We start from the raw sequence: 27,390 nt of genomic DNA, 5'->3' as shown, positions 1-27,390 counted from the left end.
GGGCATGAATCTAACTGTAGGGATATTTCCAAAGTTTTGGCAGACATTTAGGAGATATAAGGATGCTTCACGGAAACAGTTAAATTTCATCATAACTCAGGACTGTATGACTTTCAGAAATGTGATTATAAGGGACATAGCTGAGGAGATGAAAACTTAGTATGATTCTTTAGGAGTGGAGTCCTCTGTTATTTCAGAGAGTATTACTTGGGCCAGCACTGAGTTCAGATGTGCTGTCACTATGGATACATATTGGCCAAATGCTTTCTAGTTATCGCGTTACCTAATTTAGCACTTAAATAATGTTTTTGCTTGTGCAATGAATAACACGACTGCTTAGTAAGTCACATATGGTGGCATTTTGTATTTGCATCCTGTGATATGAAATTCTAAGTATTTAACCAAGTATGTATCACCTCCTGTACAGATTGACACCTACCATTAATGCCAAAATTTAGTTTGTAACATTGAATAAGTCAACTGATAAATTTAGGTTTCTAACTTTACGTTTTATCCTTCCACCCATGTTTGCTCTGTTCCTTCCTGTTATTCTTGTCTTGTGAGGTGTTCATTTCTTCAGTCCAAAATTCTTGCTTTGTTGACAGCACAAAATTTTTACAATGAACAGTTTTGTTTCTGTTAAAGACTTTACCTGAAGACTTTAAACTAAATGTTTCGACTTCAGTTTTGACCTCTAAATGTCAATGCAGTTAAACAGTAATATTTTATTTATTTATTTTTAAGTCTTCCTTTTGAGACTTAATCACCCTGAAAACAAGGTCTTCCTATTCATTTATGCGGGGTAGGAAAGAAGGAATGTTTTTGAAATAAAAGTACAGGAAAACAAATGGGTTTACAACACATCCTCTCGCTCCATGTGTGAACAGATTTGTTCTAGTAGCTTCTAAATGAACCTTCCCAATGCTGAGATAACAAATCAGATAACTGAGTCAAAGCAAAATAAACTTGAAATCCCTCAAGTGAATCCAGTGTTCAGGCACACAAAATGCCAAAGTATTGGTTTCAAATGGAGGAAATATTTTAATTCTCCCCAATTCAGATAACAGTGTAGGCTATGCGCTACATCAGAAGACGACAATGGGTTTAATTTTATGTATCATTTGAGTCCAGTGGCAAAAACCTGGTAATTTAAATCTGAAGGGCCTTCTTGAAGTGGTGGACTAAATCAGAAATCATCAACATGAGACCTTGAAGACAGCTGGTTCAGCTCTGTCGGGACAGTTGTACCCAAAGTGAGGGTTTTGTGAGATGTAAGCAACAGCCCATGTGAAGCCAGGTGAGGATCTCAGTCCTGCCTCTACAGAGCAGATGTCCTCAGCTCTGCAGAAACTCGGCTCCCCTCCTCTATGTCCAGCAGGCAGAGATGGGGACTCTAAGGCTGGGACTGACATTTGGTCAGGTCAGCACATGAGGTGCATTTACAGAACCATGGGCTGTGAGTGATGGGAGAAGGAAAGGGATGTTTAACAGTGTGCTGCAGAAGGGTGTGAGTTGTTTTCCAGCTCTATGCAGACATGTCTATTCCATCCCAGTGACACCGGTTCTGTGGTCCAGCTGATCTCCTTCCTTGAGAAAGTGTTCTATGCTTATAGTCCCTGTATAAACTGACTTTTGGCATCCCCTTCAAGACCATTCTGAAAACATTTCTACCCATGCCTGAAATGCAGCTGTCCTGGGAAAGATATCTCATGGCATGATACATGTAAAGTGAGCAAAACTATCTCCCAAACATCTCGTACCAAAAGATGAATGTCAGGTCTCTGAATTTTTCATGCACACAGCATCAGCACAGTTACCAAGCTTCTAGTTGAAAACCATGCAAGCTGCTGGAGATTACTATAGCCAAAAAGATGATCAATAATGCAGATCACAGCTGGGAGACTGATACAATGTCTACTGTAACTGCAGGGGAATGAGGATTGCTATTGCATAATTAATAATTGGAATGGACCATGATACTAAGTCTCACTTGAAAGATGCAAATTTTAAACTCCTAGCCTGGCAGTCTAGAAGCTCTTTTGTATCCAACTCATCCAGTGTGACTCTTCCAGGTACTGACCAACCTAGTACTGAATCAAGGCTAAACAGAATTTGTCTTTTACAAAATCATGTAAACCAGCTTTACAATCACACTTCTTATGTTTTTCCTCTTCTTGAAAGCAGCCGTGCTATTTGAGGGGTCAGTGCTGCCTCTGAAAGCCTACCAGATGGATTTCTGGAGGTGGCTTGCTTTCCCAATGGGAGTATTGCTGTGCTGTGCTCTTCAGACATCTGCTGTTCAACAACCTGCATCTCACAACTGCACCAGCGATGGTCAAAGAATATCCTTCAGCCACTCCTACAAGATTGACCTGCCCATGTCCTCTCAGATTAAGGTGGAAGCAGATCCGTTACAGCATGAAGACAACAGTGGGGCGCAGCTAGATCCTGGCAAGGCCATGGAAAATGAAGAGCAGAATATAATCTTTAGGCACAACATCCATGTGCATGCACCCAAAGGGGACTGCGAAACTTTGACCCACATTAAGGGTCTGTTTGAAAGGATAGAGAAGCTTGAGAAAGAAGTGGCAGAGCTGAGAGAAGTTTGCAGCCCTCAGAAAAGTTGTGGGGGAAGCCAAGGTAAGTAACAGTTGTTCTTACATCCCAGACACAGCCTATTTACTGCAGAGATTTGGGGACTGGAATACATTTGTCAAGGTTATGGGGGTTCTCCACAAGTGAAATGCTTGAGTCCTATGGATGGGATGGTGCTCTGGTTTCTGTGATGTGAAAGGAAATCTGAAGGTCCCAGAATGCGGTAGTACATACCATTTCTGGTACCAGCACAGGGGAAATCTCCCCAGGTGTCTCCCAGAAGTAGAAGGGAACAGTTCCTGAGTTTAACATAGGTGGAAGGATTCAGTGGAGGAGTTTCTGTGGGAGGGTGGGAGATGGGGGAGGCACTTCTTGGTCCTGTCTTTTCCTTTCTCATTTTTCCCTCTAGAATTTTGCAGTTGTTGAGAATTTGTCTTTTTATTTCCTCCTTGATAACTGACTAAAGAGCAGAGTTTATGATGATGATGATGTTTTGTGGTGGCCACTGGCCTTGCCCGTGATGAAAGTTTTACACTGCATGGCCTCTAAGAAAAGATTTAACAAACTGATGTTGTTTGGGGAATGGAGACAGGAAGAAGTGCTGTCTTTGCTTACATGAAAAATACAGGTGTATAGCAGATGAGAATAATGTGCTCTCCATCTTTTTAACAACTGTGGTGAGAAATGGTGAGCTTAAATTACAGCCAGGAAGATTCAGGTTAGAGTCTGTGAAAAGTTTTCTAATTGACTCTTTGGGGTGGTCATGGAATCTGCATTCCTGCTGACTACAGTCAAATGTGTTGCGAAAGCCAAGGGTAGAGCTGGTCCTTCCTTGGACCTGGGGCAGATGGACAAGATGATGTCTTCAGGTCTTTTTCAGCCCGTATTTTCCAGTGATATTTATGCTTTCCCTTTAATGACCTTGAACACACCTTTGCACTATCTGTCTGTTGCTATGTTCCTAATTTTTTCTTTCTTTTTTTATTTTCTCTCATCTGCGTGTCACACTTGCTGCTGTGTATCCTGGTGCTGCTCTGGCCAGGTATCACGCATTGCAGCAGCCATGGGACTTTCCTCTGTGCGACTTGCAGCTGTAAGTGTGCCGAGGGCTGGGAGGGCAGTGACTGCTCCCACCCCACCTGCCCCAGCCACTGCAGTGGCCATGGGTGCTGTGACGGTGGGAAGTGTATCTGTGATGAACCTTACTTTGGTGAGGACTGCAGCCACCAGCTCTGTCCGGAGAACTGCAGCGGCAATGGGATCTGTGACACAGCCAAAGGGGTCTGCCAGTGCTACGAGGAGTTCATCGGAGAGGACTGCAGTGAGAAACGATGTCCCGGGGACTGCAGTGGCAATGGGTTCTGTGACACAGGAGAGTGCTACTGCCACAATGGCTTCTTTGGCCTTGACTGTTCCCAGGGTAAGACATGCCTGTGAGTTATTTCTCCCTTCTTTCTTTCAATCTGAGTTTCCCTCTCTACCTCCCATAAACATTTGGTTAATCCTGTAGGTAAGTGAAGCCTGGGGTCACCATGTTCCTCTCGGAATTCCTGATGGGCTAGGGGTTGCTGACTGGTCCTTGTCTTCAAGAATTGCCTGGAAAACATTTCTGAGTTGGGGAAAGGTGGAAACACAGTTAAAGGTAGCATTAGTACAAGCCTGTGTGTAGCAGCTGAAGGAGAAAGCAAAACTGGGTATGGAGCCTTAGGGAGCCAGAGTCTGTTTCTTGACATACAAATGAGACAATAGAAGGTAAAATCATGTTTGCTGCAGTGTGCACTGCTTGCGGATAAGGTAGTTGATTTGATAAAACCTGTGAGACAAAGGATGCATAAATCCTTTCAATAACCTCCCTTTGAAGTGAGGTCTTTGGGAAATTCTCCCTTATCCTGCTTTGTTACAAGGCAGTAGGATTTGCCTGAAGACCTGACTGAGCTGACCTTGAGGTGTGTGTCCAGCAGTTTCTGCTTAATTCTGAGAAACCTATAACCTCCCTATAACCACATGTTGATACTCCAGGCTTCAGCACTCAGCCTTTTACCCTGGAAGCTGCCTTTCCTTCTCAGCACATCACTCTTGGTCTAATCTTTCACAGTTCCTCATGAAGGAGAACTAGGTAACAGTCACACACCAAGCACCAGGTATTGCTCAGTAAGGGTTTGCAGTGACCTTACTCACAGGTCTTTTCTGCTCTGGATCATCCCTCACATCTCAGGCTTGATCTATCTGCTTAGAGGCTCACCTTTTATTTAGTAGATTATTTGCTCAAATTCTTCATCCAAACAAGAGCTCTGTGTCAAAACTTCACTTTTCCTACCCCTTCCACTCTATCCAGAGATGTTTCTCTGTGGCTCCAGCACTCTTCTCTCCTGTCAGTAGACTGGGATTTGCTGCTCAGGAGGCAGCACCTTTACAGGGGTGGCAAGCAGAAAAGTTTCTCCCAGAGCAGAAACAATTCTCCCAGAGAACTGTTGCCCAGCCAGCCTCTCCCAAAGGGCTGTCTGGGTCCAGCCTTGGATCCTCTTCCTTTACAGAGCACCTGCAGCTCTTTTACAGGCTGTGAAAGTGTTCTCTGTTCTCTGAGCGAGCAAGCACTGCAGAGTTAATGCATATAGCACAATCCATTTTGCTACTGTTTCTGAGCGCTACACCTCCACGCCTGCTTAAAAACTTTAAGTCCAAAGGCAAATGGTTCCCATCTCAGCATCTGTAGCCAAGCACTCCTCTCCCATAGATGTCAAATTACCTTTTCTATTCCAATTTGGGTTAGATTTCTGCATCCTAGGAGATTTACACTGAGCACTGTTTTTATTTATTTATCATCATTATTATTATGTTCTTTTTTATGTATCTCAGATCATGAAATGACATATTTTGTTGTATATTGCCATGGTAACTGGAATGTCTGAATATCTAAAAGTTACTATCAGGCATGCAACAGTATAATTAATGTCTTGCAATTCCTCCTGAAGGAGAAATAGAGGACAAAGACACACTGAACAGCAGATATTGGCCTGTGCTCTTTCTGGACTTTGTTTACTGGCACTTCAAAATAGCACTGTGGGGTATCTGAAGATTAATAAACCAGCAGTTTAAAACAAAATTATCCACAAAAACAGTTTTTTGGTATCTCAGCACAATATTCATTTAACCAGGAAGTCTGTGTTGATGCTGTACTCAAGAAATTGGAACAGAAAATAAAGAGGGACTCTTTGCTGTTCCCAGGGGAGCCAGGGCTCCCAACAAGCCCCCGTGTGACCTCTTGGCTCAGTGCTGGATCTATACATGTGCTGCTCGTTTCCTGCTTCCTGAGGAGAAGCTGCCTGATGGAGAGAGATTGATGAGAGCAAGCGGAACACAAGATGGACTCTGGCACGGCCCACAACCACCCATCCTCCTAATTCACCTCGGCAATTAGTGCTGCGCCTGTGATGAACCCTTTTGCTTCAGGCTAGGAGGTCCTCTGCTGTCGGAGCACAAGAGGAGGAGGTTTTCAAGGGTGACCAAGTCCAGGCAGTGCCTCCTCCCCCTTCACACCCCCGGCTCTGACCAGGAGCATTTTTGTCAAGTCCTGCAGTGCTTGGGTTTGTCATTGTCGTGGTTTCAGCCCAGCCGGTAACAAAGGACCACGCAGCCGCTCGCTCACTCCTCCCGCCCCCTCCGGTGGGATAGGGGGGAGACGGAGGAGAGAAAAGAAAAAAAACCTGGAACCTCGAGGGTTGGGATAAGGGCAGTTTACTGGGACAACGCAAAAAAAGTTACAACAACAACGACGGTACTAATGAAAGAGTATACAGAAAAGAGTGATGCACAGTGCAACTGCTCACCACCCGGGACCCGACGCTCCGTCACTTCCCCCACCGAAAGTCGAGAGCAGGAGCCACCCTCCCCCCGGCCCACTCCCCATGTATATACTGAGCATGATGTCACATGGTACGGAATAGCTCCTTGGCTAGTTCAGGTCAGCTGCCCCGGCTATGCCCCCCCACCTCCCAGGTTCCTGTAAAAATTAACTCTATCCCAGCTGAACCCAGGACAGTCATGTAGGCTGGAGAAGGTGGCTCTGGTGCATCTCAGGGCAGAGCAAAAAAAACATGTTGCAGAAATAGATTCCCCTGGGCTAGAGAGTCACTGCCTTGGCAAGAACCCCTCATCAAAACGTCCTGCTTGGAAACACAAACTGTCCTAGGCATTGTCCTAAACAGTTGATTCTGGTTTCTTATGCCACATCTCCTCAGAGAGGCAGAGACAATGCTTTCTGAACTACGCTTAGACAAGGCATAAACCACATTGTATGTATTTAGGTTCTCTATTATTTTACTGCAAAGCTGGATTATTCAAATCCAGCTTCTATATCACAAGGAGAGGCAGGATGAATGTTCTCACATTTTGTACAAAGTTTTCATCAAAAGCAATGGCATGCACATATTGAGGGTGGAATTTCGTGAGAGCTGTGAATTACACAAGGAAATGAATGCTGACTTTCAAGTGAGAAGAAACTCATGATGCTATCTGACCTAATGTTGCTGACACATGCCTTTTTACAGGCACTTGCTATCTATTTTGTTGCTATCAGTTAGTGCCTTGCTAATGAAATACAGCTGGTAGATGGTTTGATCAGTTTATGATGTGCTTACTTATAATTAAAATCAGGCAAACTTTCTGATGGATGTTCTACATTGGCTGCTCTTAAGGGCTGCTTCAAGACACTGATGAGCTTTCTGTCTTGTGGCAAAATGGTTAAGGCACTGTTGGTGTCCTGAAATTTATTATGTGTAGCAGATTTGCCCAGGTCTCTGCCAGGCACCAAGTGTAAGTTTCCATCAGTATAAAGGCTCAGTTTTTTACCTCTGCTGTGGAGAAGCTGTGTTCCCCAGTTTTGGGGGCCAGCTGACATTTTTGAAATAACCCTGACAGTGATACAAAAAGAAGGTTTTGGCTTGTCTTTCTCTTCCTAGAGGCATTGGAAGGGACAGCTTTATGAGAGAGTTTTCCTCGTGCCAGTGTGGGTTTAGAAGCTGGAAAGAGTCATCCAGGAAATTACTGTATTTGTTACTGGCTGCAGTATTAATTTGTATTTAATGATATGCTGTTGAGCAGAAGGAACTGGACAAATCCAAGATGACTACAGACTGGGAGTTCCAGTTCTGTGCTTTCCTTGTATTCAAAATAGGTTTGAAAAAACTTCTTGCTTGGCCATGTGACAAGACATCGTCCTTATTGCAGTGTTTTTCTTCATTTGTCTTCTAGTGCTTGCTCCTCAGAACCTGCAGCTGCTGAACTCCACAGAGAACACTCTGGCTGTCAGCTGGGATCCAATGATTGATGTAGACAATTACCTCGTTAGCTATTATCCAGTAGGGTATGAGACGTTGGCGAAACAAGTCCACGTGCCCAAAGAGCAGCTCAGCTATGAGATTGTGGGTGTCCACCCTGGCACCACATACAATGTCACTCTTCATCATGTGAAGAAGGGGATTGCCAGTGAGCCCAAGTATCTAGAAGCAAGTACAGGTAGGAGCAGGCAGCATTTTTCTTCAGAGTCAGAAGCTGTAGATCTTTAAATTTAGATTCAAACAAGTGGAGTGAATTGTTTGGCTTTGCAGGTTTGTAACATCCTCTCTGAGTGCTGGAGAGCACTTTCTCGTCCCAGCCTCAGTTGCAGTTTTCTGTCATTGTTCTTTTCTGGAGAATCTGTTCCCAGATACGTATCATTAGGACTGAATGTATTGCAAATTTCCTCTCTTTCACTTTATCTTGTCCAAATCCTACTTGCATTGACACACCTGAATTCCAGGGAATCTGTAATGTTGCCTGCTGCAAGAAGCAGGAATGGAAGCATGCACGATAAAGCCAGCATGTTATTAGAATAATGCACTGTTTGACTGGATGCAGAAGGGACTTTAAAGTAGGCAGGATGTCATTCCTAGGTACTAATTTGCCACATATGTCTGCATCAGCGAGTTTTCCTCATAGTCTCTTCCAAGGACTGAATGAGCCTGATGCTACTGAGGTTAGGAGGTTGAGTGTGGAAAGACTGCATATTTGAAGCAGTCTCTCGAGAACTGAAATTTCAGTTTGTTAGCAGCTGATATTATGTTATCTGCCTGCACTTGGCAAAAACAATGAAAAGTTTGGTCATTTTGACATTTTTCTTGCTTCTAGCACAACAGGTGGGAGCTGAGAGCCAGACAACTCTTGAGTTGGAGTGTTACCATGGATAAAATGAAGCTTGTTGAAATAATGGTTGTACTGTACTTGCTTAACTCTTCAGTTTGGCTGATGAAAATGTCTTGGGTCTCAGAGCAGGTGACTGGGCAGGGAGGAGGACTGTTTAGCAACTTCCTATCTTACATTTACCTTTTCATGCTGATGCTGCTTCCTCACGGTCCTCTGCTGTCCTTCCCAGTCCTGTCTGCACTCAGTGCCATCTGGGTGACAGAGGAGATGGAGCACTCCCTGGAAGTGGAGTAGGATAACCCACCAACAGATGTGGATTATTACAAGCTGAAGTTCAGATCCCTGGTGGGGATGGATGAGAAGCAGGTCATGGTGCCCAAAAGCAATGACCCTAAGAGCAGATACATCATGACTGGTGAGTACTTATGGGTATTCCAAACTGGGCAGGGGCAGGGAGAAGTGGCAGGAGCAATTGATGGTCAGACCATAGTCCTGAGAGGATTCTTCTCTCATGTGTGGATGGCCAGTTTTCCTTCACCTCATGCCTGCTGTAGGCCAGGGTGATATCTATTGGGGTTCCCCTATCCCATAATGGTGGGGTGTCTCCACAGGGAGAAAGCTTCTATAGCCTGTGGATAGCAAGTTGCAAGGTATATTTATTCAGCTTTAATTCTGTCCTTGTTAGGAATGAAGTATATTCTTCTGTTTCAGAGCTGGTAAGACTGATGTTTTGGAAATCCCCGCTTACTGTAGTCAATGTATTCCCTAAGGGCAAGCCTGGACCAAAAGTGTTATCAAGGCATTCTCAAGACAAAAGGAAGTTAGATGGAAATCTAAACTTTAAGTTCCTCTCTACTACAAACCTAGAACTGGATAGACTAAACAAAATAGCTTTCTTTAAGAAAAAATACGTCTTCCCTCATTGTTGGTGATGCTTCCTTTTGCTCTTTGTAGGCCTGAAACCTGGCACAGAGTACGAGGTCACTGTCATACCCATGAAAGACGATACAGAGGGAAAACCATCCTCAGTGAGTGGTAGGACTGGTACGTGGAAAGTTCCTTTTATGATAGTGATGTTACTACAGGGTTTGGGGACAGATCTGTCAAGATTGCAGCACAAAAGGTGCACTTCATGTATGACCTGCAGCCAGGTCTGCTTATATCTTGTTTAAGCTTGTCTACACTGTATATTAAACACTAAACCTAGCCCTAGCTCAGTCTTTTGCCTTGGTTTTAAACCTACAGTAACTTCACCCTTAACTTGACTAACGGCTCCAGCCAGACACAGGATAAGCATAGTAAGCTGGCCTCTGTATGTAATAACAACCCTCAAATGAGCTCAGAGCTATGTCCAGCAGTAACTCAAAGTTTGCTGGTTCATGACTTCCCTAACTAGATCATTGACAGGATGACCTTGGTTAAACCTAGCACACGTGATTTGTGGTCTGGATATGGCCCTTCCTTATGGATCTTCTGGGCAGCTGGTGCTGCTGATTTTTCTGATCTCTGAGCCCAGCAGCAATAAGGAAGAGGATAAGTTCTTCTTCCTTCCTGTATTGCCTGGCCCCACCGTTATTTTTCTGTTCACCAGACTGAACAGAACAGTTGGACTGAGGAGCAGATTAGCACACCGTTGCCAGGCCTGCATTTCCACTGGGGACTATAGTCCCAGCCCGCTGTGTGGTCTGATACACCCATGGAAGTGAAGCTGTGCTTGTCCAGTGGGCTGCACAGCCCCACAGCCCTGGCATTTCTGTAGTAGCTTGAGTCTTCGCCTCTTATGGGTGAAATGACTGAAGAGGCTTCAGCTACTTGCTGGCCCTTAGAGGTTGACGCTTTGGACTGCTTCATCTTGTAACGGAGCCTGAGTCAGATGTAGTAATCATCTCCAGCATGGGGAGAGCACAGAAGCATCTTTAAGCTGACTTCTGCTCCAACTGTGTGCTCAGTACAGCTCAGAAGGCCTGGCAGGTTCTATTGTTACTTGACTTATTTTTCCTGTAACTGGCAGCCTCGCCATTCCAGACCTGAATATTAACGCAGATCTGGAAACCCTGTTGGTTCATTAATGCTTCAAGCTCTTAAAAAAAAAAAAAAAAAGCAGAATATTTTTGAGCTATTATATTGCAAAAGAGAACTTGGAAAAATTTTGAACTCTCATTCTACTTGCAAGATTCTGGAAACTCTGAAATTCAGCTCTCTTACAAAAGCATAGGCATGCTGCATCCTAAGACTGAAAAATCCCAAATCAGGCCTGACATTCCTGATGTAATGTAAATCCTCTTGTAAATTATTCCTTTAAAAGAAAATTGATTTAAAACAACAAAACCTACAACCTCCATACTGCCATTGTAAGGCTGCTCTTCTGACCTCTGTAGATTCTGATTATTTGGAACACCCTTGCCTTGTCTGTGAAGAACAGCTTGAAAACACATGGGGGCTGCAGAACTTCTTAAAAAAAAAAAAAAAAAAAAAAAAAGATGCACAATGACTAATCTTCCTCATATTCTTATGTAACCCCTGGAATTTAGGAGCTGCAACTAAGACAAATACCAGCTATTGCAAGAGCTACCACTAAATTCTGATTCATCACCTAAAATAGCAGAAGCCTCGGGGGAGTCTGAGAGACAGGTCTGCAGGGTAGGCAGAAAGGGAAGAGCAACAAACGGCTGATACCAGAGGCAGAGAAAGGATGGGGACTATACTTGGTGCTGTGAGGAGGGCAAGCGAGAAGGTAATGCTCAAGTTGGTACCCATGGAAGGTGAGGCAGGTAGCCTGCAAACTCTTGCTGCAGAAAAAAATGCAAGGTTTCATCTAAATGGTAGAACAGTCCTGCTTTCTCCCCACTCTGACCATGCTGGTTTCTCATGGATGCCTTTCTTTCTCGAGGGGCTGTAGGGGGGAACCTAGGTGACTGTGTTTTAACTGGCCAAAGCTGCAAAGCAAAAATGAAGGAAATGTGCACGTGTCGTGACAGGTATTATAGTGGTTTAATTCAGCTGAAGTTTCTCAATTCTGCACTCTGATGTGTTCTCTCAGGAGTTGATAGTCCAACCAATGTGGCAACTGACCGAGTGACAGAAGATACAGCCACTGTCTCATGGAATAAAGTTGATGCTTCCGTAGACAGGTACATGGTGAGATACACCTCAGCTGATGGGGACGTTAAGGAGGTAGAGGTGGGGAGTGAAAATGACATCATCACCTTACTGGATCTGAAGCCAGGCATGGAATATGTCATCCACATCTGGGCAGAGAAGGGACCCCAGCAGAGCAAGACGGCAAGCATCAGAGCTGTGACAGGTAAGTTGTAGCAGCAGCAGCAGCAGAGGGAGCTGAGTTTGAAATTCAAACTCCTTCATTAATTTCACTTGTTTTAGTAAAGCTTCTCCTGTTTTGCATAGGTTTTTAGTGAGGCAAAACAGTCATGTCATTCTTCCTAGTGTGGCTGAACAGGTCTCCAGCTCAACTTGAAGACTCTTTGTTTTGAGTCCTGTTGTGGGCAGACCCTATGGCAAGGCACCAGTTACTATTGGTACAGAGAACAATGAAACACAACCAAAACTAAAGCCTCATAACTGGAACACGTAATTCGTGCCTTGCTTTTCAAATGTCATAAACCACCTCCAAGCTTTTCTTTGGATGACTATTGTGGCCTTTCCCAACAGGACAGGGGGCTCACACATTTTGCACAGGTAGTCATGACAGAGTGTTTGTTAAAAAGGAAAAACAAATTTATTTGGATCATGGCATAAATTAAGAATCATGTGGGGAATCAAATCTCCCAAACAGGACATTTGGTCACTGTCCCTTGGTGACAGGGAGTCTCCATTGGAAGGGTGCTTGCAGCAGTGTCTGCAGCTGGATTGGGAAACTGCTTGAACCACTGTTTTGCTCAGTTCTTATAATCCAGCCAGCCATGGTCCAACATGGCTGTGTGCACAGGAGCAGTTTCTACTGACTATTTACAAATGTCTTATCTATGTGCAATCTGCACTTCTACAGCAGAAATTACCTAGGGGAGTGTTTGGGATGCTCCACTCAGGATGTTAACCACCAAACACATTTAAGTGTAGAAATCGGACTAGACACAGCGGGAGCTGCCTCGGGGAATTTGTAGGACTGTCTGAAGTTCTCACCCAGAGGACATCAGTAAGGATCAGTCAAATGCTTAATTATGAAGCTCAGTCAATCACCTGCTTTCAAGTTGGTGCATTGTCTCAAGCCAGCCCATGTTCTTACTGAAACAGGTGACTGGCTGGGAAGCTCCTGGACCACCCAGGGAGTTAAGGAGTTAAATGCACTGCATATGCATACAGGCACAGCCCATACCCAGCTGCAGTGCAATTATAACTAAAGAGCAACCTTGATTTTCATATTAGTGGATTTTCATATCACACAAGAAAATTATTCACTTGATTTTTCTTGCCACAGGTGAGCATCTGATACTGCTAATTAGCTGAGCTGTGATTATTCAAATGCACGTTCCCAGTGTGCACCCACTCTAGGGTGACACAAATGAGCCTCAGCATCTTTCATTAAAATGAGAAGTAATGTATTTTCGTCTCACAAAAGGGGTGAGATTAGTACACATGGGTGGAAAATCACAACTCTTACTGTAGCTAATGTGTGGTAAATCATAGTGCAGCTAAGCTGGTGTGTGGTAAATTACGGTGTGGCTGTTAGGTGGTTGTGCATTTGTACCCTGGAGTTTAGAGCCTGCAGTAGAATAAGCCAGAATAAGAAATGCTGCTCCAATAATTTGAGAGGCGTCTGCAAGTCCTTCATTGCTCAGGCTGCTAAGATGTATTTAGCAGTTCAGTGAAGAAAAAAAGAACAAAACAAAAAAACGTGCTCTGTGTAAAGGTTACGTGCTGTTGGGCTGTCCTCAAAGCGCCATGCTCCTGCAGGCTGCATTGTGATAGTGCCTTGAAGCTTGTGAAATCTAGCATCATGTTTCCATCTGTGAAAAGGGCAGGGGAATGGTTGTAATAATAGGAGGAGATTGAAAGTGGCTTTTTTCTAGTGGAGAATGTGAACATAGTCCTTACTAGTGCTGTTGCCTGGTTCTTCACCTTCAAACCTTCTCTGAAAACATTGCCAGTCTAGTGTCCATGTAGTGGCCAGATGGCTGACAGAAGACACAGTCACAATCTCTTGGGGTGTGGTCTGGCCTCTGATAGACAGGTACTTGGTGAGATACAACACAACTGGTGGGGACGCAAAGGGCATGGAGGTGGGGAAGGACAAGAGCATCACTGCTCTGACAGGACTGAAGCCGAGCAAAAAGTATGCCACCGGCCTCTGGGCAGAGAGGGGAGCCCAGCAGACATCAGAGCTGTGACAGGTAGGAAGTTTTGCTTTGGTGAGAAATAATCTTGTTCCAGGAGAGCTGCATTTCGGATGGAGATTCTGAGCAGGTGATTTGGATTTTGGGTTAATTCCCAGAGCAACCCAGGCAAGAGACTGTGATCTTCAGAAAGCAAAATATGGTAACACCATATTCTGCATGGGCTTTCCTCTCCGCCTGTGCAGGGTTGGCTGTGCTTTTGTCACTCCCCAACAAAAAGCCCGGTTGTTACAGCTGTAAGGAGGAGACCTAGACCCCAGCTGAAATACCTCAGAATTGGGCACCTCCCAGCTTTGTAGTTCAGGCCCATCCTTGATAAGAAATAAAGGATGAGAAGTGGAAGAAATTGGCAGGGCCCTTGAGGGGAAGGAGTAAGTGTAGCCTCATTGGGACAACCAGTGTTCTTCAATCCTAACTGTTCCTACAGAAATGAGCAGCCCAGCTCACCCTGTGCAGGGGCAGAGGGCTGACTGGCCCTGCCAAAGCTCGGCCACCTTGGCACTGACATGCAAGTTTGTTTACCAATGTGTGAAGAATGGCAGGACTTGCAAGCAGTTAGCACCTAGCACCTGCAAGCAGTTTTATCTACCTTGCCCTGTATCCAACAGTACAAAATGATTTGGCTCCACAAATGGTGATATCCAATGGGACTTGCTTAAGTGTCAGTTATTTACACTGCATGATTGTCCTGGTTTCAGCTGGGATAGAGTTGACTGTCTTCCTAGTAGCTGGTACGGTGCTATATTTTGAGTTCAGTATGTGAAGAATGTTGATAACACTGATGTTTTCAGTTGTTGCTAAGTAGTGTTTAGACTAATGTCAAGGATTTTTCAGCTTCTCATGCCCAGCCAGTGAGAAAGCTGGAGGGGCACAAGAAGTTGGCACAGGACACAGCCAGGGCACCTGACCCAAACTGGCCAACGGGGTATTCCATACCATGGGACGTCACATCTAGTATAGGAACTGGGAAGTGGGGGCGGGGGATCACCACTTGGGGACTAGCTGGGTATCGATCGGTAGGTGGTGAGCAATTGCACTGCGCATCATTTGTACATTCCAATCCTTTTATTATTACTGTTGTCATTTTATTAGTGCTATCATTAGCATTATTAGTTTCTTCTTTTCTGTTCTATTAAACCGTTGTTATCTCAACCCATGAGTTTTGCTTCTTTTCCCGATTTTTCTCCCTCATCCCACTGGGTAGGGGGGAGTGAGTGAGCGGCTGTGTGGTGCTTAGTTGCTGGCTGGGGTTAAACCACGACAATGATCAAAACATAGTTTATAGCTAAAGCTAAAACTTCTATTAGATTTACCAGTTTGAGCTGGAGTAAAAACCAAGCAAGCTTTTGGGCATGCAAGCCCTTTTTAGGTCTTTGGGCATACAGTCGTTTCCCAAAGCTCATCTGTTTTCCCAAATATATTTGATAGTCTAATAAAACATACTACCTCTGCCTATAAAACTTGTGTTGTCTGTGTCTTTAGACCATTGTGATTACCACAGCACTGTACTAAAACTTCTAATAATTATGACTTTCAATTACAGAAATCGACAGCCCAACTGAGCTGTTGGCTGACCAGGTGACAGAGGATGCAATTACTGTTTCCTGGAACAAAGTCCAGGCTTCAATAGACAGATACAGAGTGAGCTACACCTCAGCTAATGGGGACACAGAGGAGAGAGAGGTGGAGAAAGACAAGAATGTCACTACCTTGGCAGGACTGAAGCCAGGCATGGAGTACGTCATTTACATCTGGGCAGAAAAGGGAGAACAGCAGAGCAAGAGGGCCAGCACTGAGGCTGTGACAAGTAAGTGGGCAATAGATTTTAAGAGTATAAGTTACAGCCCAGCTTTGCCTTAACACTGAATAAGTGCATCCCAAGACAGTTTCACAGCAGAGGGAGATTTCAGGCTTAACAGATCAAGTCTTCAGGTTAGTACATCTTGCTGTGAAACCTATTCAAGATCATCACAGAGACATTCTAATTACCTGTATGTACTATAAATGGGCTGTGTTGTGAATACTAATAGGGATTAGGGAAAATGAAGCCTTTGCATCAGTGTCGCTTGTGTATTTGTACAGTCTTGTTTTATTTTAATTGGTTAATTTGTTTATCCTTCACCATGGAATAGGGAAATGCTCAGTTCCTTTTTGCAGATGAAGAAATTGAAGTGCAGAAAGAAACAGCATGCAGGATGCATTTTCTTGCTATAGGATGATTAATCCTGGTTCCTCAGTTGTTCTTACCAGGACTTTTTTGCCTGTGCGGCCAGTCCTGGTTAAGGTGGTGTAGTGATCTGCCCAGTGTGAGGGTTGCCAGTTTATGAGAACACTGTTAAAGCGTAACATCTGAATCCATTGCAAGCAGTTGCAAGTGTTTACAAGACCCATGCTCTAGGTCAGGGACTTGCTGAAGAAGGATGAGTAAATGTGTACCTGGGTCATCCTGGTCTCTTAACAACAGAGCTTTGGTTGTTCTCTCACTTTCTGGACAGGTGACATGTATGTGAGCTTCGGAGGCTTGTGACCATGAGAAAACAAGAAAGTAACAATACCTTGCTTTGCAAAGGTTCTCTTCTGTCCAGGTCAGGACTGGCTGTGCTGTTCCCTAGGAAAACACCTGTAAGGATTAAAGACAGACCCCAGTTGAACCACCTCAGACCTTGACACCTCCCAGCTTTGTGGGTCCAATCAATGTGTGATCAGAAATAGGACTTGAAAAAGGAAGAAACTGGCAAGGCCTTTGAGGGCAAGGAGTGTCACAGTGTCACAGTACAGCCTGACTATGACAGCCTGTGTTCTTTACTTTTAACTGTCCCTGCAGAAATTGACAGCCCAGCTCACCTGGTGACTGACCAAGTGACAGAGGACACTGCCACCATCTCCTGGGACAGGGTCCAGGCTCTCATAGATAGGTACATGGTGAACTACACCTCTGTTGATGATGACACAGAGGAGATGGAAGTGGGAAAGAATGAGACTACGATGACTCTGACAGGACTGAAACCTGGCATTGAATATGTCATCTTCCTCTGGGCAGAGAAAGGAACCTGGCAAAGCAAGAGGCTCAGCACTGAGGCAGTGACAGGTATTCCAGAGAATCTTTGTGCTTCTGCATGACACTGTTGTGGAAGTCATCTCAATTTCTGTCCCATTTTCTTCTGGCCTCTTGCAGAGCATATACTAGACATTGGTTTGTCTTTCTGGTCACCTGTGGTGTGGGGACATCCATGCTACAGGCACCTTCAAGGTTCAGATAGAGATGGTGCCAAGCCTAGAGAACTTTTAGGAACTAATGACTGCCTCGTTAGTTCAGAAACTATCAGCCTTGTGTGAGCTTCACAGCACTTTGCTAAAGCACTGTAGTCCTCACTTATCAGCTTTGCCTGCTCTTTTTGGTCTTCAGGTATGCTAAGCTTTGCAGGTGTGGCTGAGCTGTGCCTCATAGCATACACTACTGCTGTTGAATCCTGCCTAAACTTAGAATGGTTCAACTAGTGTCACTGGTAAGAATAGTATTTATCAATGAATCAAGACTTGGAAGGAAACACCCCTATTTTAATCATCTCCCAAAACATGAAAGGGTAGCAAATGGTTTGAGCCTGGATAAAGTCTCTTAACTATCAGTAATTCCTTTTGTATAATCAAGGTTTTTGCTTACAGAAGTTGGCTGCTTAGCTAGGCTGAAGACTGATTGGCAGGGTACGCTGCTAGCACTTCCTGGGAATGAGGGAGAGATGGGACAGGACAGAGGTCTTGCTATCCTGATTAGTTTGGAGCCAGATGTGGTGTGCATTATTTGTATCTGGGCAGGGAAAAGAAGCAAGGAGAGCAAGAGGGCAGGCATACTCTCATGGGTGACCTGTGGAAATCTTGGAGTGTGATTTTTGTAGCTATGGAAGGAGGAATGTAGTTTCACATGGTGAATTAGCTATGATTATGTTCTCCCTTGGCTGCTTCTTTTACCGAGGACTTCCTTCCTCAGTCATAATGTAGAGAAGCATTACACCTTGTTGGTACCTCAAAGCTCAAGAAGAGATATTTGTGGGAGAGGCTGATAAAGGGGAGCAGGGTGTTGGTGCTGCCTCAGTCTCTCACATCTTTTTCTTTGCCTCACTGTATCCGCGTCAGCCAGGACTCCAGGGCCATACGTGCTCCCAAATAACTGGTCTAATGGATCTCTCTTAAGGTTCATAAGAATTTAGGTTTGACATAGCCTCAAATTTCAGTTGGACCTTCTTCTGCACAATCATTCTTCCCTGTATCTCTACTTGATATTTTAGTCCTGAGGCCTCAGTCTGAAGATGGCTGTGCCTCGGTGCCTTACCTTATCTTATCTTACTCCAGTTCTACGTTGTCAACAGCACTCTGTATTCATTGGCCTTGCTAAGGTACTTTTTCCTAGTTTATGAATCAAGCTGGTGTGAGATGAGCAGCTGAAGCTTAGATTTAGGGCAAGATGCCAGACAGCTCCCCAGTGCTTACAGAGGTTGAGGGCAGCTGGTGGGGACAAATGGAGATCTCTTGAGGCCAAAAGACTGAACCTATTTGGAATTAGAAATGCAAGGAGAGTTTCAGCAAATTGAAATGTTTTTTTGAACTGGAATGAAAATGGAGACACCTGGAAGTTTCACATGAAGTGAAAATGCTGGGAGAGGGAATGCATTTAGCATTAGTAGGAATATTTTTGAAATATCTGCACAAAAACCCCCCACATACTTTTTTTTTTTTTTTTTTTTTGTGTGTGTGTGTATGTTACATTTCCAAAAGTAATGACACTTCTGCTAAAATAATACAACTTCTGAGGGGGAGGAAACAACCAAAAAAAACCCCCCAAACCCAAAACATTTTCTTACTCAAGGTGATGGCTGATTATTCCTTAGCATTAAAACCGGCTGTGGCAGGGAGCTGTTCTGCGGTGGTCCGCTGCACCCGTGGAAACTGCTGACTGGCCTTTTAAGAGCAGTGCTGTGAACTGTAGACTCTAAGGCTGCCCTTCCCATCCCTTACTTCTCGTGATGGATTTGGTACCTTTTAGCTCCCTCTTCTGTCCAGCGGGAGGTATACATGCAGTGAGCTACTGTAAGTTTCCTGGGTCGTTTTACTTAAAAGAAATTGTTTAGTGGTCTCGCAAATGACACATGAATTCATTAGATAATGAACTAATGCTTAACTCACGACCCTAGCGAAAGGTGGTCTTCACTTATAGTGAATAGCCAGTGTTTTAAACAACATGCTGCGTGAACTTCGGTGTTACTGTCCCTGTTATTCTCCTTCTATTTGGTGTTTTGATTTCTTCTTCTTTGCCTTTGTATCTATTTTAAGCGGTAACCCTACGCAGGAGGAGTGCAGCGTTTCCTGGGAGAAACTACACTGCTCCACTCATTTATCTAAGATATAGCTTAGCCTTGTCTTTCTCTGTGGCCTTTTCGCAACTGTAATATTTCACTGATGCATTATACTGTTGTTATGCTTATCCTCATAGTGCTCTTCAAGGTCTGGGAAGTGTTGTTGCCTGGTTTACAGACGATGACATGCCCATAGTCCCCCAGGGAGGTTTGTGGAAGAGCAGGGAATTGAGATGAATTATTCAGTTACAGCTTGCTATAAACTCAGATGTACTTCAGGGTTGGAGCACTCTTCCCCGAAGGCCAACACAGTCCACCAAGAACCTTCTCTCTAAAACTTGGAAAGCTGGACAAACCTTACTCCTTAAATTGTTTTCCTTAAGTTGGTCCCAAAATATATAGAATATAGCAAGCACAGGATGAAAATTAGGGAGAGGCTGCTTCCATTGTTGTTACTTCCAACTGAGCTTCAGAAATTGCTTTTATCCTAACGGAAGCACTGCAGCCCTGTTGTGGGTATCTCATAAGATGTTTCTTGACAACTGCTGTAAACTGGCATTGCTTAAAAATAATTCTGTTCTCCTCGTGCTGAACTTGGGTAGTCTGACTGCACAGGAAAAGTCTGGCTAAGCCTTTGATGTCAGTGAAAGAGCTGGTGTCCCATATACAGCACAGACTAAACTGTAAAGCTGTGGGTTTCTTTGTATTCCTGCATTTACTAAAGAAGGCTGAAGCATGACAATAAAGCTTGTGAAGTCATTCTTCATCTGCTGTAGGGAAACAAGGTGTAGGGGCTCTCAGCAGGCCACACTAGGGCCATGCTCCAGGATTGGGGCGTAAAGCCCAAACCTGACCTATCCGTGAATGCTCCTCAGAGATATGCCTGATGCAGATTTCTCAGGCAGACATGTCAGGAGCTCCTGGGCCCTATACAGTTGAGCCAATTGCAGGGCTTCACAAAACATCCCAGACCAGATCTGTAGCAGACCTTGCCATGTTTGGTCTAGGCTTCTGCTGCTTGCTGGCTATGAAGGTCACTGGGCGACTTCTGTACTTCCCAGTTAACAGGATCAAGCATTGAAAGTTCAGCCCAAGCCCTGCACTGCAGTTGCATTTCATTTATGCAATGGGACTTGAATTTTCTTTTCCAATAGAGATTGATCCTCCCAAGAACCTCCGTGTATCAGACGTGACTCATTCTACTGGTGTGGTTACCTGGACTCCTCCTGCAGCACAGATTGATGGCTACGCTCTGACCTACCAGGGTCAAGATGGCACAAGCAAGGTACAGTGAATTCCTCTATCCTGCAGACCCCACTGAAATCACCCGTATGATTATGGGCTCTGCCAGTTTGGTCTTGTGGATATATGGACCACAGAAAAACAATTGTGAGAGGGAATCTATAGTATCCGCAGCCCAGGGAGGGAGAGCTTAAGGAAGGAGATGTGCTACTGTCATGAGTGGAAGCTGTGGAGGGACTTTGTGACAGTGGAATGCCTCTTCCCAACAGATCTCCAGGTGCAAGAACATGGTTGCTTCTTCACTTCACTTTTCTAACTTGTTATTACCTGTAAGGGCAGCACTCACCAGGGATAGGGTGTCCTAACAGTGTTTCTTGAGACCTTGCCCCAAATATTCCTTCTGAGGAGATGGACTCCATGTTTCAAGGATATACAGTGAATGTGCCTGTCTAAACTACACAAGAAAAGCCTGTAAATGCATATTGAGTATGAGGCACCGTGGTACAGAAAAGCTAAATGCTATTCAGAGTTGTGTGGACCTTTGATCTGTTTTATTTGGCAGGAAGTACAGCTTGGTCCTAGTGAACAACGGTTTGTGCTGGAAGGACTGGAACAAGGAGTGAGATATACTATCTTTGTGATGGCCTATAAGGGAGATCGCCAGAGCAGAAAGACAGACAGTACCTTCTCAACAGGTAGGAATTGGCCTTAGGTGTTGCACTTTTACCTGTACTCTGCAGCTGTTGTGCTTTATGGTAGAGGTCAGAGATGGAGTTCATGTTCTACAGATGCACCGAGAAACTATGTGATCATAAGCAAATCATCTAGCAAATCAATGATATGTGTCCTGGCTGGGTGTCCATCCTAAGACACACCATCTGGAGGCTTGGAAACATGGTGGGATAGTGTGAGGGGAGATTGCCCATGCTGGTCAGTGCTGCTGGCAAACTTTGCTAGCCAAGTGCAGGACAAAGCCTGCTGGTGAGCTGCCAGTGGGCAGGAGAGATGATGATACGCTAGAGATCTTTCTGCACCATCCTGGTAATGGTAGGGCACAGCTGTTTAAGTACTCTTGTGGCATTGGGTAGCCGCCCAGGTTGTTTTCAGAGGTCAGGAAATGCACACCAGAACGGCAGCACATCAAACAAAATCTCAAGCCAGCTTGCTGTGGAAGCCTCTCGTACTGTGCCAGTGCCCACAGGGGTTGCCAGTTGTGGACAAATTGTGAAATGCAGAGAAATTAAAGTCCCTGTTTACTGTCCCTCCCACCTTCACAAACAAGGGCTCCTCTTCCTGCTCTCACTGTGATGCAAAAGTACAACTGTTGCAGCCTCTGGGGACCCACCCACCCCATCCATGTGCCAGCTCCCAGGCAGTGGGGAAGGCTGCCAGCAGCAACCTGCTGTTGTAACTGGGCACTGTGTGAGCACACAGTGGGGGCTGCTGCTTTCTTTATTTCTCTTCCAGTACCATTGTCCTTAGGAGATTAAGGGTGTGAAATGCCTCCTCCAGCTCTATGGCCTGCTTTGCTGATGTGTAGTTTTGCTGCCTCTTTTCTCACAGTTAGCTTCCTCTACCCGTATCCTGCGGACTGCAGCCAGATGCAGCAGAACGGAAATGCCTCCAGCGGCATGTACACCATTTACCTGAATGGGGATGGCAGCAGGCCAATGCAGGTGTACTGTGACATGACCACTGATGGAGGCGGGTGGATAGTGAGTGATTCTCTGCTTCTTTTTGGTTTTTTTATGAATGTAATCAAATGGACCTGGTACTGGTGTTAGCTGAGGCTCCTTTTGCTCTACTGCACTACTGTGTTTCAGCTCCTGCCTTGATGGAGTGGCATGTTTTGGGAAGGGTAGTGGATGCTGATGTACCCCCTCAGACTGTTCGTAGGAATGCTGTGGGAGGCTGAATGGCTCAAAGGCTTTTTCATTGTTTGGCCGTGAATGCCACACAGGCTTATATTATTGCTGATTGAGGGCAATGACTGAGTTATGACAGCTTAATGTGTTACCTCTTGCCGGTTGGGACATGGGAGTTGTCTATGAGGGTGGATTCAGCTGTGTCATAAGATGAGGTAGTACAGCTTAGTTTAACTGCCTTTCATAATGAGTTAACTAAGCTATATTATCTTGACCACAGTATAAGGTTATATGTATAGATAGTTAATGCAGTTCAGCTGATGCCTGTTAGTCTTTTAAATGCTAGTGCTGTGAGCATGCACCTGGATCCTGACCACACGGTAGTTGTTGAGTGGCTCAAAGGAATCTGGAGGCAGAAGCACAGATGCTTTGAGGTAGGGAATGTGTATGAACATGAAGGAGTGAATCTGGGGTTCTCTGATAGCTATCTCCCTAAACAGCTGAATAAAAATATCTTTATTCCATTTTTCACCTTTCTTTTTCAGTGATAAGTGATTTTTCTCCACTGAAATAAATAGTTGTGTGTTACTGCCCAAGTCTCTCTGATTTTGGTGAAGTTTAGAAACACAAATGTCTTGTGGATCTTGTCTCTAAGCCTGTTTTGTCCAAGTGTTTAGATCACACTCAGATTTGTGCTGTCCATAGGCATTTGTGGAAAGTAAACTGTAAAATTTGCACAACTAAGCATTCACCCCAGTGCTTATGTGCAGTCAGAAAATGGAAATGGATTCCTGTGTGTACCCTGCTCAGGCACGGTGTACCATCAGCTAGAGTTGTCTGTTCCTGAATGCTTCACCTTTTTGTCTGTGTTTGAATCAGGATGAACATTTCTCATCCCCATCCTCCTTGTCTCTCCTCAACCTGTCATGAACTCTCACTCAGCAATCCTTGCTTTGCAGGTGTTTCAAAGACGGAGCACTGGCGAGGTGGATTTCTACAAACGTTGGAAAAATTATGTGGAAGGCTTTGGAGATCCCACTGGGGAATTTTGGCTTGGTACAGTGCATGGGTGTGACCAGTGAAGAGCTGTAGATTAGCTTTGTAGAAGCACGTAAATGCTGAAATATCCTGTGCCTGCCACCCCCCCCCCCCCCCAAGCCTGCAGTCTTGAACTGTCAGCTTTTGTGTCTTCCCTAGAAATGCCAGTGAAGCATTGAGGGATTTCTAGGGCCCACTAAGTATTTCCACTGACATCTTTGGGCTTTGGAGCAGTCCCAGAGCAAGCCAAACTCTGGAGAGGTTTATTTCAGGCTTGTGTGTTCCTATGAGAGGGGAAATAAAGAAACTGCATTTGTGAAAATGCAAAGACCAGGATACTACACAAAACTTGGTGTACTCGGTCATTTTTTGTCTGTCTTGTTCTGTTAGTGAACTCTGTGTGGATCAGAGAATCCAGCACTAAACAGGTCAAGGCCTTTGGAGCAAGAGTCTTTAAACGTTCCGGGAAAAATAATGTTGCACTACAGCCAGTCTTGTGCGGGTTTAGGCTGTTTGTTTTTTCTGATACTGCTGTCTCTTTCCAGAAAATGAGATAAGACAGCATAAACTTGGCAAAATGTCACGACAGCATCAAGGAGGGAGGGAGGCAGGAAATAGCTGATTTAACAAAAATGGCCACAGGGTGAGAGTCTAGGACTGCAAAGGTGAACAGGCTTTTCCTTTTTAAGAGTAATTCTTTTTTCTTCTAGGTCTTGACAAGCTGCACAATCTCACAAGCAGCAGCCCCATCCACTATGAGCTCCGGGTGGATTTGCGGACAGCCAGTGAATCTGTCTATGCTGTCTATGACTTCTTCCACGTTGCCTCGAGCAGGGACAGATACAGGCTGTCGGTGGGGAATTACAGAGGCAATGCTGGTGAGGAGTGCCTTGTACTTGTGCTGTCTCTGCTTAGCACAGGGAAGCAAATGCTGGGACCTGGGTATTTGTTTTGCCAGTAGCGTGGGAGGGAGCTTGCTGGGTCAGGTTAGATCAGATGTGGGACTCTTTGAGGAGAGAAGTCTGTACTTCCTAGGAAGACTGAGGAGAGTGTGCCCACAGGCCTGTCTCCTGCTGAAGACAGGAGAAACAGTTGCTTTTTCATGGGGAAGAGAGGGCTCTGTAACCCAGTGAGACACCAGCTGAAAAGGCAGGCTGGGAAGCATTTCCATGAGGTAACCTGTGCTGATGGGGGAGCAACTTCTGGGCCTTCCCAGCTGAGAAGTGCAAAAAAGTGGCTTTTGTTCAGGATGGGACTTTGCTTAACAGCAGTAGCTATCCTGGTGCTGGTTTCTGCCAGTGGTAAATCCTTACCATTGCCATTGTATCCATAGTCTTCCACTTATCCTTTAATATCCTCTTGCCATAAGGTTTAGATCTTCCGCTGGGAGAATGCAGCCCTTGGGCATGCTCTCTAATAGCAGCCCTTTAGAAATTATTGTCCAGACCTATCTTGTGCTGTTGTTTTTCCCCTGACAGGCCTGCTGTGTTCTGCCTGAAGGGTGTATAAGCCCTCAGGCTGAGCAACTGTAGTATCTTACTCCTATTCGTGTCTTTCATCCCTTCCCTTAGGGGATGCAATGACTTACCACAATGGCTGGAAGTTCACAACGTGGGACAGAGACAATGATGTGGCTCTCAGCAACTGTGCTCTGACACACCATGGTGCATGGTGGTACAAGAACTGCCACTTGGCCAACCTCAATGGGAAATATGGGGACAGCAAGCACAGCGAGGTGAGTGTCAGAGCTCTGTGGTGGTTCGCTCTTCTCCCTAGCCTTGAGAAAACACATGGGGGGATGTCTCTCATTCAAGCAGGAGAGATTGCCCAGGCTATCCTAATTAATTTCATTTGAAAGGAAAATGATCCATAAGGAAACTTATAGCTCTTGCTCTGTACTCCCTGGATCCAGAGGACTTGAGCTCATGGTCCCCTGATTCTTGTGGGCAGAGATACTAGAGGTGGAGCTGTCTTGATTTCTGAGGGCAACACATAAAAGAACACTCACTAGGAGCCATGCTAGGATGCTGGCTCACTGTCTCATGTAGTCTATACTTTGGCTTTCAGTGCATGCGTTGGCATGCATCTCATTGTACAGGCTTATTTTGGGCTTGAAGATGGCTCCGTCCTGTTGTGTTCCAAACTGGATAGAGATTTGATTTATATTAGGAGTGTCTAGAAGACTGATTATAATTACAGTCAAAATCTGGTGAACAATAGCATCTCTGTCTATTGGAGGGTTAAATGGTATTAGAGGGGGGCAGTGGTAGACTTCTAACACCTGGTCTGGGTGCTTTAGTAAAAGAAATTCCTTGGTCTCTTCCCAGGGTGTGAACTGGGAGCCATGGAAAGGCCATGAATTCTCCATCCCTTTTACCGAGATGAAGATCCGTCCTCAGTCTCCCAGTAATGAGCCAATCCTGGAGAGGAAGAATAGGTCTCTACCAGGGAAGAGGAAGGAGATCAGGTTTTAAATTGAATGCTGTGCAGTACCCCGAAGATAATGATTCAGTATTTCTTAACAAAGTTAGATTCAGATAGCTTTCTCCAATACATTGGAGACAATCGCTGACCAATGTGCACCCAGGGACCTCTGGATCTGCAGCCCAGCCTGCTTCCAGCCTTTGGAGCTCCTGATGGGTGATCTGTCAGAGACTGGGAGGGGGCTTGTGGGGAGCATCCCATTTGTAGCTCCCCTGGTTGGCTAAACATGACAAGGACCTGCTTGATCCAATATGTGCAACTTCTATGAATTTTACATAAAACAAGCTTTAACACATGCTGTTCTTTCTGAAAACCCAGGCTGCTGACTCCTCTTAATTCTGTCCTCTGGTGCCATCCACTTCAGACTTAAAAAAATTAAATTTGAACCCATTAAAATATAATAGTCTAACTTACATGAGAGAGAATTTTCCTGAGATGATCCCCTCTCCATGTCCTGGTCTGTGGTCCTCTTTTCCTTTCCCCTCATCATTTGGGACACATTCCCTACTCTTCCTGCAGTCAAAGAGCTGGGTTTTGGGAAATGTCAGGCTACTGGCAAGGCTTGTTAATCCAGATGAGGTCTGTAGTCTGGGTTCCTCAACCTCCAGTATTGCATCTCTCCAGGTTAAAATCCTGCTCTCTATTTTGCTTGTCTCTTCTTGTCTCCCAGCCTGAAGAAAAGCCTGAGGAGACATGCAATAAATTAATGTTCACACTCCTGGGTGAGGCCCAGAACAGGGTGAGTGTAAGGGCTATACTCCTCCAAGCTCTGCCCCCCTATCTCAAACCCGCTTCTTGCGTACTCCTTGCCTAAGAGGCTGCTTACAGACCATAAAAATAATTCTCTATCTGATTGTCCCATCTGACGCCTTCTGCTTTTTCATTAGCAGTGTGGTAGCTAGTGATGCTGAAATGATAATGCTTATCATCTGCCTCTAAAACGAGCATCTCAGAGTTAAACTGATCCTGCATGCCTTCCCTTGGGCCCCAGTGCATGGTTTCACATTTGGCTGCTTGTTTTCCTCACAGCCATAAAGGTGAGTTTTATTTTCTTTCCCTGAGCAGATATTAAAATTCTGGACTACCAGCAACAGCCGAGGAAGAAGTATGATCTCACCAAATGATGCTTGCTCAAAGGCTTCCTTGTCTGAGCAGATTGGAACGTGATTGTCCTATGTCTTAATGGCCTTTCCTATCCTAATGCTAAGCTGAGTAATACATTTTAAAGAATCCTTCCCAGGCTTTGGGGGAAGTAATAAAATTGCAAATAAAGGAGCTCTTAAAATA

The 27,390-nt window shown here is 44.9% G+C and overlaps 1 protein-coding gene across 1 annotated transcript in view; it reads left to right on the top strand.

Moving 5' to 3' along the window:
- The window catches only part of TNN (tenascin N), a 34,572-nt gene extending 7,182 nt beyond the window's left edge, over nucleotides 1-27,390 (top strand). Inside the window, exons 3-18 of the mRNA XM_041127955.1 lie at nucleotides 2,185-2,640; nucleotides 3,638-4,015; nucleotides 7,846-8,109; nucleotides 9,730-9,819; nucleotides 11,816-12,079; nucleotides 15,670-15,933; nucleotides 16,951-17,214; nucleotides 20,629-20,759; nucleotides 21,279-21,411; nucleotides 22,280-22,431; nucleotides 23,541-23,637; nucleotides 24,330-24,497; nucleotides 25,191-25,354; nucleotides 25,947-26,086; nucleotides 26,774-26,842; nucleotides 27,169-27,390. Of these exons, the coding sequence (XP_040983889.1) occupies nucleotides 2,229-2,640; nucleotides 3,638-4,015; nucleotides 7,846-8,109; nucleotides 9,730-9,819; nucleotides 11,816-12,079; nucleotides 15,670-15,933; nucleotides 16,951-17,214; nucleotides 20,629-20,759; nucleotides 21,279-21,411; nucleotides 22,280-22,431; nucleotides 23,541-23,637; nucleotides 24,330-24,497; nucleotides 25,191-25,354; nucleotides 25,947-26,086; nucleotides 26,774-26,810 (2,958 nt within the window). The 5' untranslated portion in view covers nucleotides 2,185-2,228 and the 3' untranslated portion in view covers nucleotides 26,811-26,842; nucleotides 27,169-27,390. The remainder of the gene's footprint in view (nucleotides 1-2,184; nucleotides 2,641-3,637; nucleotides 4,016-7,845; nucleotides 8,110-9,729; nucleotides 9,820-11,815; nucleotides 12,080-15,669; nucleotides 15,934-16,950; nucleotides 17,215-20,628; nucleotides 20,760-21,278; nucleotides 21,412-22,279; nucleotides 22,432-23,540; nucleotides 23,638-24,329; nucleotides 24,498-25,190; nucleotides 25,355-25,946; nucleotides 26,087-26,773; nucleotides 26,843-27,168) is intronic.

This window comes from Aquila chrysaetos, chromosome 12, assembly GCF_900496995.4.
Source record: "Aquila chrysaetos chrysaetos chromosome 12, bAquChr1.4, whole genome shotgun sequence".
NCBI classification, from domain to species: Eukaryota; Metazoa; Chordata; class Aves; order Accipitriformes; family Accipitridae; genus Aquila; species Aquila chrysaetos.
Note: the sequence above shows the minus strand (reverse complement) of the source record. Positions and strands in the feature narration are given on the sequence as shown.